Source organism: Oreochromis niloticus, linkage group LG12 (assembly GCF_001858045.2).
Source record: "Oreochromis niloticus isolate F11D_XX linkage group LG12, O_niloticus_UMD_NMBU, whole genome shotgun sequence".
NCBI classification, from domain to species: domain Eukaryota; kingdom Metazoa; phylum Chordata; class Actinopteri; order Cichliformes; family Cichlidae; genus Oreochromis; species Oreochromis niloticus.
In genome coordinates, this window is record NC_031977.2 from 9,823,647 (window position 1) to 9,835,008 (window position 11,362).

Sequence of the window (11,362 nt, forward strand, 5' to 3'; positions counted from 1 at the left end):
TTTAATGTCTGCCTTGTTTTTATTGTTGGATTGCATCCAAATTTCCCTTATGGAAATCACAAGTCAGAAACTTTATGAAGCGGCAGAAGCTTATAGAAAAGAATGCCTTTCAAAACACACAGGTCACATGATCACAACTAAATCCAACGCTTTGGTGCACTTCACCCCAGTTTTAACTGATGAAACAGTTTTTCAGATAATTGTCTACATAGAATCACTGAATGATGGATTTAAAAACCTTACATCTTCTCTGGGTTTGCTGTGAAGGAGGACATGTTGATAGGAGGTTGAAAAGCAAAGGATGCACAACATGGGCTACAGGTACTCCCAAATGGAAGGACCTGCTATCCATGTATGTATGGGGGCTCATCTCTGTTTATGCACCAAAGAAACCTCAAGAGTTGTTTGTCTTTGGAGAGTAGGCACACCTGGTGAAACATGCCCCTACATCACTGTTGCTGTGTTCCCTGAAGCGCAATCCAACCGGGGTAGGACTCAAGACAGGGCCAGGCAATAGAGTCTTGTTCAGATGAAGTTCCTTGTAATGAAAGGAGCAGTTCAAGACCATTCTATTTTTGCCATTATGCTGGACAATGTGATGAAGTATTTACCATCTCTCTTTGCTCTTGGGAGGTAACATCCGGTTGCAGTTTGGCTACAACACCACAGCTTACCAGTTTTTCAATTTCTGCACTGTTTGCAGCACCCATTGCTTAGATGTTTCTCTATACTCTTACAGTTTGGCAATATTGCTTCTTGGGTTGCTTGGAAAAATGGCATATCCTTTCTCCTCAACAAGGGTTTGGCATACCGGAGCACTCCATTCACGTTCACTTTATTTGTTTTGCCTCCAGTATCTAAAGGGCTTTCTGATCCTCCTTTGACATTGTCACCTCCTTTTCACGTTTTTATGGTAGAATGTCAACTTGCCACAGTTTTTCAACACCCCTCTGAAGCTCAACAGATAGGGGGCTGCAGGAGGCACAGTTGCAGCTCTAGCTGTGACTCAAGAATCTTTGCTATGTCTTGCAGTGTCCAACCCTTGCAGCTGTCCCTCGTGGTGATTCAAAGTGCACAGGTTCTGCAGGGTTTATAAGGTGCAGCCCCAATTAGCAGCTGTGAAACTCGGCTGAAGGTTTGTAGGGGTAAATCCTCGAGATGTTTGTAGATTTCTTGAGGAAAGTAGCTGGATATGAATGTTGAGCTAAATCAAAATGCTGAGTAGTGAAGGTATGAAATATTTGTTAGTAGTTCTCATGGAAAGGTCCTCAGGAGTGCCTGTTAATCCTAGTTGCTAAGCTGAAGATGAACGTAGCATGGTGCAGTCAGAACCATCATGCAAGACAGCATAAGTGTCCAGTGTCATGTCTCCATGTCTCAGTAGGACTTTGATCACTTTAAGCAGAATACAGGAGCGGTCTGAAGGTTTGTCTAGTTGGAGGATTTCAGTGGCAGAGCTCACCAGGAAAGTACCTTCCTTCACACTCTTGATGTTGACCTCATGTAGGATCCAGAGATGTTTGACTTGACGTATGGTGCACACTTTCTTCAGGTTGCACTGTACTGCTAGATGTGATCTTTCACATCACCAGCAATGTTGGTTTGTCTTAACCCAGTCTATGATTTGAACCTTATCAAAGGATTTGAATGTTGGGCATTGACTGAGATAATAGTCCTCTGTATTGCAGTATGGACAATAGGCTTTCAGTGGGCCTTTCTTCTTGCTCTGAGCAGACGATTTGCTGTTCAGTAGCTCAATAGACTGCTTTGCCAGCAGATTCTCTGTGCCATGGAGTATAGTGGCTGTGCGTGTTACTGACTTTGACTCTTTGATTTCTGGATGGTCCTCACTCTGTCCTTTTGCTATAAACTTACCAACTATCTAAATGTTTCAGTGTTTTCAGCTTCAACCAGTCACATGTGTCTCCAGAACTCAAACCTCATTTCAGCTGGCAGCTTACTAAGGAGTCATGACACATGAGAACCGCAAATCAGTTTCACTTAACCATCCAGACCAAGGGTCTTCAGCATACCAACAAGAGCACAAATCTGCAGCACAAAATTCTGAAAAGTCCCCACATCCCCACGACAGATATCCGGTGCATCAATGACACTTACAATCTTTCTGTGGGTTTAACTGGTGGGGCTGACCGAATTTCTCAGATAGAGCTTCCACAGTGTCATGATAAGGGGGTTGGAGAATTAAGGTATCAGCTACGAGGAGAGTTTTATTCAGTTTCAAATGATCCATCCTTGAATAAATCTGTTCTATCCGGTGGCAGCAGCTTGTCAAGAGGATTATTCAGCTGTGCAAACTCACTGGGGTCCTTCTTAATTAGATCAGGAATAGAAGGAGTTTTACATTCTCTTTTGTGCAGTTATGTATGATGGCTGGTATGCAAGGGAGGAATGAGGTTTATACTTGTTTTGTTTTGTTCTTTTGTTTGTTTTGTTTTACTCTTTTGCTTCGAGCCCAATCTACATGAGCTGCATGCTAATGGATCTTTTGTTAAAAGGCTTGGCATAATAAGCATGTGCTTCAGCCAGCACCTTTTTGATTAGCCTTATCTCATGCATTCTTACTTTGTGGTAGATCTTTATTCTGTATTCACTGAGAGATTTGAATGCTAATCAAATAAATAAATTTAAAAAAAAGAATACTGGAATGATGTTATGATGGGTCTTTGTGCTGCTAAAGAATGCTGCTGGTCCCAGCTGGTTGGTGGGTGCTTGAATCTGGTAATTGGGATGGACACTGGCAGCTAACTGCCCATACAGGCGAGACTTCTAACTCTACTGAATGATAGGTGGATGGATGAATGCTCACACTGTTGGGCATTAGCAGTTTTGATTTTTTGTGAAGGAGAAGCTTTCATGACCCATTGAGTGATGTCACTGTCCAGCCAATTGGTGGCATGCAGTCTGTTGACGTCACATTTTTGCATCACCTCGAATCTCTTGGAACCCTGACGGAGTAGGTACTAAAACGTGGCTCAGGGGGTTGGGAAGGGTATCTGCAACCGGAAGGTCGCCGGTTTGATCCCTGGGCTCTCTGTCCTGGTCGTTGTGTCCTTGGGCAAGACACTTTACCCTACCGCCTACTGGTGTTGGCCAGAGGGGCCGATGGCGCGATATGGCAGCCTCGCCTCTGTCAGTCTGCCCCAGGGCAGCTGTGGCTACAACAGTAGCTTGCCTCCACCAGGGTGTGAGAGTGAATGAATAGTGGCATTGTAAAGCGCTTTGGATTTCATATAGCGCTTTTCAAGGCACCCAATCTATTATTATTATTATTATTATTAAAAAAGTACCGGGTATCAGGTACTATCACCTAATGGGAAACCCTAAAAACCATGGTGAGTTGTGCCATGCCAGGCTATATTCACATTCACAGTAATCATTTATTTTGATGACAGAAGGCACAGTGACACTGAACAGTGAGTCTGTAAAGTAAGAGAAGCCTTTTGGAGGAGTCTACACAGGCAATGTTTCTACTAATGAGACATGGCAGATCCATGGCAGACTCGCACGCATGTGAAGCATACTTTATTCGTGCTGGTGTTTTTACAGATACGGCTGCAGCCTTTCAGCTCGCAGCCAAACATACACACTACCAACAACAACACTCAAGACCCAATACAGCCTTTTAATACAGATGCGGCATGATCGCTGATGCTGCTCAGGTGTGTCCACCTCGCCGCAGTCGCACCACTGACCACGCCCTGCCACATAAATATTAATGGAAGTGACTTGAGCCACATGCCTCTATGTCAAAGTTGCTAATGGTAGCATTACGTCCAGCAGTTCATGCAGCGAGTCCTCCGGCAGGCCAGGCAGCGAATCCTCTGGCGGAGGTGGCAGGTGAGTGGTTGCAGTTGGTGGGTGAAGATGCAAAGTGTTAAGGAGAAAATCCTGTTTAACTGGGTATTACGTCTTCTGTTTCTGTGATCACCCCCTGCTGCTTTCCCTGTTATAGAAGGGGTTCCGTTCTAACTTACACCTGCGACATAAACACTCAGTAAGAAGGATCCTAAATATGTTGAAGAATAAGAAATTAAAACTTTATTGAAAATGGCAAAATAAATAAATTCATGAAAATATGTTTTCTTTTAAATCAGATTTGATGTCACGTGATAGACATTAGCCGAACGCGATGTCTCAGCGTAATTTGCATATAGAACGTTTTAATGTTTGTTACAGTGAAGTGCAGTCTGTGAAGTAAGCACAGTGTTCGGCATTTTTCTTTAGTGTGTTTTCGCCGGTTAGACGTTCACATCGCCACATTTCTGAAAACATTTAAACAAGTTTTGAATTCGTCTTTGCAAAGATTTTCCACTCGTCTTCAAAAAACAAGAAGAACATCAGTCTACTGCCTTGGTTTGTTTTGCCATGTCTCAAAACCACTATCAACCGAGATTCAGAGGACCTCCTCCTCACTGCGCTGGGCAGTACGGTCCCCCCGGTGAATACAATGGTCTCAGACAAGCTTTTGAGAACTGCAGGAGGGAAAACCTTCACCTACGAGAGAGCAAGTACCAACTGAAAAGTTGCCTAAACGGTCTTCTGGCAGAGAGGAGGCATTTATGCCATAAGGATGGGCTTGTAGCTCTTAGAGAAGAAATGGAGTCCAAATACAAGCAACTGGAGAAAAGAAATGAAAAGCTGTAACAAGAAAACAAAATACTAGAAGGGAAGCAGCTAGACGCGGATGACTTGAAGGAAAAGCTGTCAGACGCATACTCAAGAATTGAAGCAGAAAATGAGTACCAGCAATTTCTAAGGGAGAAACATTCGGAGGAAGTCCAAACTTTGAAGGAGAAATGTCAAGACCTGGAACAGAAGCAGGCACTCTTGGAGGACAAAAATAAAGACATGGAAGAAGAGAAGACAAAACTAGAAGACAAAAATAAAGAATTGGAGGAAGAGAAGATAAAACTGGAGGACAAAAATAAAGAATTGGAGGAAGAGAAGACAAAACTGGAGGACAAAAATAAAGAATTGGAGGAAGAGAAGACAAAACTGGAGGACAGAAATAAAGAATTGGAGGAAGAGAAGATAAAACTGGAGGACAAAAATAAAGAATTGGAGGAAGAGAAGATAAAACTGGAGGACAAAAATAAAGAATTGGAGGAAGAGAAGATAAAACTGGAGGACAGAAATAAAGAATTGGAGGAAGAGAAGATAAAACTGGAGGACAAAAATAAAGAATTGGAGGAAGAGAAGATAAAACTGGAGGACAAAAATAAAGAATTGGAGGAAGAGAAGACAAAACTGGAGGACAGAAATAAAGAATTGGAGGAAGACAAGGAAAAGGTAGAAGACAAATATACAGCGCTTGAGCAGAAGCATAAAGAAGTCCAGGACAGGAGCACAGAAATGCTTCAGGAGAAGATCCAACACCTGCAAAAATATGAAGAACTTGAGAGGATTCACAAAGAACTGCAAAGCAGAAACAGTGAAAACCAGGAGGATCAGAAAAAGCAGAAACAAGAGGAGCTTGAACAAAAGGGCAAAGAAGAGGATGAAAAGTTTAACAAACTGCAGGAAGATTTTGAGAAGATTCAAGCAGACAATGAAAACCTCAAAGAAAATAACACACTGGAGATGAAAAATGATGCGTTGCAGGCGCAAGAAAAGCAAAAGAAAAAACGATCCAGCTTTTTCAAGAGGAAGTCAAGCAAGAAAGAGGAAAAACCAAAAGAAGACCAGGAAAGCGTAGAGAAAGAAGAAAAGGTAGAAAAGATAAACGGCAAAGTAGAAGAAAAAGAGAAAGGAAAGAAGAAGAAGAAGAAGAAGAAGAAGAAGAAGAAGAAGAAGAAGAAGAAGAAGAAGAAGAAGAAGAAGAAGAAGAAGAAGAAGAAGAAGAAAGGCTGCTGGAGCTGGTTTTTCAGGAGTAAGAAACGTTCTGGTGAGATGAGAGTGGAAGAGGCTGCTGAGTCTGGACAACTGTAGGAGGTTCTCCATTTCATTACTTTTCACATCTCCACCCGGATACTCCCTGCACCTCCCTCTACCCTTCGTCTACCCCCTTCTTCCCTCCTTCTCCCCCTTCACATCTCCATCCCACCCGTATCCTCCCTGCACCTCCCTCTACCCTTCGTCTACCCCCTTCTTCCCTCCTTTCCCCCCTACCCCTGCAACCTCCATTTGCCATCTCCATCGACAGGTCTTTCTACGTGAAGATCTCTTTTCTCTGTATCATAATAAAAAATAAAGTTGAACATAATCAGAACTAAATAAGCATTTCTTTTTATGAGAAAGCACAATTATGCAACCCGTTTCCCTATAAACTAAAAACCAGTAGATAAACAGACTAATGAATAGGTAATAAAACTTGTTAAATATGACCGACTGCGACTCCACTTGAAACCTGTTAAAGCAACACAAGTATTCAGCTTTCAGGGGGTAGAAATGCTGCCACCTTTTGGGGAATTATAAGGATGGTGTACATTGTACACCCTTCAGCTGTGCATAAAATCACTGAAAAATATACTGTCACACCACACAAAAATGAGAGTCTGTCTTTAGCTGTGTACTTCTATCTATAAATTAGCCTTCTTGTTATTTTAACAACCAGCTGCAGCATTCTGGACAGCTTTTTAGGTACCAATGGAAGCATGATAAATGCAAAGAAAAAGTCTTTCTCAAGATCTTGCAAAACTTTTATGAGATCTTGCTAAAGTAAGTTTTGACATAATTTGTTCTGTTTAGTGTGGTGCACAATAGCAATGTTCTAAGATCATACTTAATACATACTAAAATGACTTAGAGAAGTCCTTCACCAGTCCTATTGTCATAGATGTATCCTATTATCTTTTTTTTCTCTACAGGGTGGATCCACGTCCCTTTTTCGGGCTGTGCCCGGGCGGACCACATGGAGTAAGGCCCGTTAACAAACACTGAAACCCAATTAAACCAGACTAGGAACAGATGTTTTTAACAAACTAAAATAGTAAGGAAGATCAGCTCCTTTGCTGGCAACTCCTAATATACCAGCAGACTAGTGGATCAGAAGGTTAACATTAACTTACAATGTCTAGTGATTTAAGCTACATTTGGAGGGTGCTCAAACCTGGTCTAAACTTGCCTATGACTTGCAGGATCACCTTACCCTGAGGGATCCTTTTGGGATCTCCGCAGGGTAAGCTCACCTGTTTTTCATTTGCTGATTAGCTGGCCACTGTTTATGCTGAAAGCAAACCTTCAGTCTTTCCCTGAGTGTTGAACTAACTGTGGTAGTGAAACCTTCTTCAATCAACAAGTCTGTTTTCCCATTGTTGCCTTGATGATTACTTAACTGTAACTGTTTTCTCCTCTGTGCAGATCCCACGAAGGCTGGAAACAACATACTGCAAGAGCATATAGGAAAAGAGACAACACATAACAACAATGCTCAGTGGCTCATGGAGATAAGAGTAAGCTACAGCAATCCCCCCTGAACAAACTCCAGTGATCATCACAGTGACAGACATCCAAGAAAGAGTCTCAAGCATGAAGAGCTGGACAGCACCAGGCCCTGATATGATTCACGCCTAGTAGCTAAAGAAGCTAACTGCACTCCATGAGCACCTGGCAGCACAAATAAACCAGCTGCTGTTGGATGAGACAAAGGGGAATGGCCTGATCCCCAATAATCTCCAGAAGGAATTGGTCCCATCCAGCAGCCAGCCAATAAACTGCCTCTGCACAGCTGGAAGCTCCAATCAGGTATCATAGCAGCTAAGGTGCACAGGCACATGGTTTAATACATGAGCAGGGCCCAGAAAGAAATTGTCAGAAACATGAGATGGGCTAAACACCAGCTCCTGGTAGATAGAGCAGTCACTTACTATAACTGTAAGACCAAACTGACTAACCTGTGCACCACCTGGATTGATTACACAAATGATTATGACTCTATGCCATTGATTTACTGATCCACACCCCAACAGCACTGGAATCTCATTCAGTCTGGTTTAGTCAGACGGTAACAAAGAGAGGGAAGGGAGTCAGAACTGAGGGGATTGCACTACTAGAAGGCAACATTGTTGCTATCAAGGATAGTTATGAGTTTGAATCCCCCAGGCAAAAGACAACTATGAAGAGGCCACTAGGAAAGCCGGAACCACCAAATACCTGCAGAGAGTGAGGCAAGTGAGGAGTAGTCTGCTGAATAGGAAAAACAAGATCCAGACAATCAATACCTATGCCCTGCCGGTGATCAGGTACCCTTCTGAGATAGATAGAAGCCAATGACGCCCAGGCAAGAAATTTCTTTACCATGGATGAAAGGGTTTCACTCCAAATCCAGCAACCTGAGACTGTAGGCTAAGGAGAAGGAAGGAGGCCGAGGACTAGTGAGTGTCAGAAACATCGTCCAAGATGAAACAACAGAGATCCATGACTTCTTTAGGAAGATGGCTAAAACTGATCATGTGCTTACTTTATACTTCAGCCAGTAGAAACTTTTTTTTTTTTTTTAACTTTCTTTTTATTGTTTTTCTTTAAACACTATACAGGGGGGTAGGGGGGTAACAACAAAACAAAACAACAACAAAAAATAAATAAATACTGCAAGTAGGATAACAGAAACAAAAAAACAAAAAAACAGCAACAACAACAAAAAAACATGTTGGATCTCCTTGTTTCTACAGTTTGATCATTTCTCATTATCAATGTGTTGGTCTTTATCCTTTTAGGTTTATGTACTCAGTCCATTTCTCCCACTTTTTATGGTATTGATCTTCCTGAGTCCTTATTCTGTAGGTCAATTGTTCCATGATTTGTATTTCATCTATAATTTTTATCCATTCGTCCTGTGATGGTGGGTCTATCTTGTTCCATTTTCTTGTAATTGCCTTTTTACAGGCAGCAAGCATAATTTTCAATATGTATCTATCTTCTTTCATCACATTTCCCGTAATGACACCAAAATATAATAATGTACAAGTCTTAGATACAGCATAACCCAGAATTTTACCTATAACTAAATGAACATCTTCCCAAAATTTTGTAATCTTGGGACAGAACCAGAACACATGGGAATGATTCACATCTACCTCTCCACAGCCCCTCCAACACGGTTGTGGTAATGAAGTATGTTTGTTCTTAATTTTGGGTGTTATAAAAAATCTAATTACATTTTTCCAGCAGTGCAGTCTCCAGGCACGTGATGATGTTGTTGACTGCTGTATTTTCCAGGTTTGTGACCATTCCTCATCAGATATGTTCACTCCCAACTCTCTCTGCCACTTCAGTTTTACATATGTTGTCGTACACCCTCTTGCCTCCATTATATGCTCGGAAATTGTAGAGATTATTCTAATTTTTTTTGCTCTGTAAACTTCAGTTATGGTTTTAATTATCGAATTTTTATCCAGATCTACACTATGTTTTACTTCTTTATTAAAAAAGTCCCTAATCTGTAAATATCTGTAGTGATCTTGATTACTTAAGTCATATTTTTGTTTAATCTCCTGGAAACTCATAAAATTCCCATCTTTGATTAGTGTACACATCGCTGTTAATCCAGTAGGAATCCACTGTTTAAATCTTTGGTCCATAGAACCGGGTGTAAAACCCTTATCATAGGCTATCCATCGGATTAATCCAAGCTCTTTTTCTAGTTTGTATTTTCGTATCAGGTTAAACCATATTTTAAGCGTAAACTGAGTGACTGAATTCAGCTGTTTAATTACTCTCATTGTTTCTTTTCTGTCTCCTATAAGGCTTTGAATTTCTCTTCCTTGGACTGATTTTTCTAAATTCTTCCATTTGGCTTCATAATCATTGTCACACCAACAAATGATGTACCTGATTTGTGCAGCATAAAAGTATGCCTCAAGATTTGGGAGTGCCAAACCCCCCTTATCCTTTCTTATCTGTAGTGTTTCAAATTTAATTCTCGGTCTATGACCATTCCATATAAACTTGGATATAATTTTGTCCCATAATCTAAATTGTTTTTCAGGTATATCAATGGGTAGTGACTGAAAAAAATAGAGAAGTCGGGGTAAGAGACATACTTTTATCATCTCTATTTGAGCGCCAATATCTGATGGAAGAGTAGCCCACCTATCCAAATCACTCTTAATTTCCTTATCTAAGTTAACGTAGTTAAGTTTATATAAGTCCTCAACGTTTTGTGATAAGGTTACCCCAAAAGCCAGTAGAAACTTGAAGAAGAGAGGAGCCATCATGGAAGGACAGGCCCCTTCACTTCATGTAACACAGGCAGATAGGAGATGTGGCTGGCATTCAGAAAATTTACCAATGGCTGGATAAACCTGGTCTGAAAGACAACACAGAGGCATAAATCATGGGAGCACAAGAGCAAGCCGAAGCACAAGATCAATAGAGGCTGGCGTCTACCACACCAGGCAAGACCTCAGGTGCAGGCTGTGTGATCCCAGGAATGACATCTGAGATCTGTGTACAGAAGAGCACAGTCCTACAAACAGCGATGATACTGCGCTGGACCCTCAAGCTCCAAGGCCTCTGGGACAGGACCTGGGCTTGAAGGATAAAAGGCCACCTACAGGGCGAGTGGGGAATATTTTTATATGACAGTGAAGAAAAGATTATTCCAGATGTGTTGAAATATGATGCTGATAAATAGTTATTTAGCCCAAATATTTTTCCATTCGTAGACTATCACATGTCCCTGATGCTATCCACACTTTAAGTAGAATTTCAGCAAACCAGTTGTCCTATTATCAGAAACATGTATATTTGCAAACACTATGCATCGCATATTTTTATTTATTTATTTTATTTATACAACGCATTTACAACACATATAGATATAATATGTTCTGAAAGATAAAGAAAAGATATTAAAATACCGCACTTTGAATGCAGTTCATGATGGTTATGTTGGCAAATTTGTCTAAGTCTGAAGCTAACAAAGTACATTTAAGCTCAATACAGTTCACATAGGTTTCATCTTTGATACAAAATATTGTTTCAGTTTTAATTTTTCCTAAAGTTTAGTTTTAAATTTCAGTTAACTGCATTTTTCACCCTTGAGTTTTAATTTCAGTTTTAGATCACTATAAATAATTCAAAATTAAAGAGTCCTGACAGATACCTGAACATTCAGCTGCAGAACTGAAGATCATAATTTACTGTAGTAACGTGTCTGCCCTCGCTCCCTTCCGCAGACGGATTTACAAAGATCTCGGTCAGACAGTGAACCAGCATCACTGCCCTGAGACTAGGTCGTGAGGCAAAGTGCTTTACGGTTTGGGTGAGGAAGATCAGCCCGTGGCTCATGAACATCGCATAGAGAACAGTAGGACCGTCAATGCTACTTTTTTTCAATTGGAAAACGATGTGCACGCAATCCCTGGTGGGATCACATACAGGGAGGAAAAAGCTGAGTTAA

The 11,362-nt window shown here is 41.1% G+C and overlaps 1 protein-coding gene across 1 annotated transcript; it reads left to right on the plus strand.

The window, feature by feature from the left end:
* The first annotated feature begins 4,509 nt into the window (after window positions 1-4,509).
* LOC109204407 (golgin subfamily A member 6-like protein 22) lies at window positions 4,510-8,232 on the plus strand. Its single transcript, XM_025897092.1, has 4 exons — window positions 4,510-5,730; window positions 6,828-6,876; window positions 7,321-7,412; window positions 8,062-8,232. Exons 1-4 carry the CDS (start codon window positions 4,870-4,872, stop codon window positions 8,230-8,232), a joined length of 1,173 nt encoding a protein of 390 aa, XP_025752877.1. The 5' UTR covers window positions 4,510-4,869.
* Window positions 8,233-11,362: the final 3,130 nt, after the last annotated feature.

Coding starts and splice junctions, on each gene's coding strand:
- LOC109204407 (XM_025897092.1), top strand. CDS start 4,870: ATGGAAGAAGAGAAGACAAAACTAGAAGACAAAAATAAAGAATTGGAG. Junction 5,731..6,827: donor GCGTAGAGAAAGAAGAAAAG/GTAGAAAAGATA, acceptor TTTTCTCTACAG/GGTGGATCCACGTCCCTTTT. Junction 6,877..7,320: donor GCCCGGGCGGACCACATGGA/GTAAGGCCCGTT, acceptor TCCTCTGTGCAG/ATCCCACGAAGGCTGGAAAC.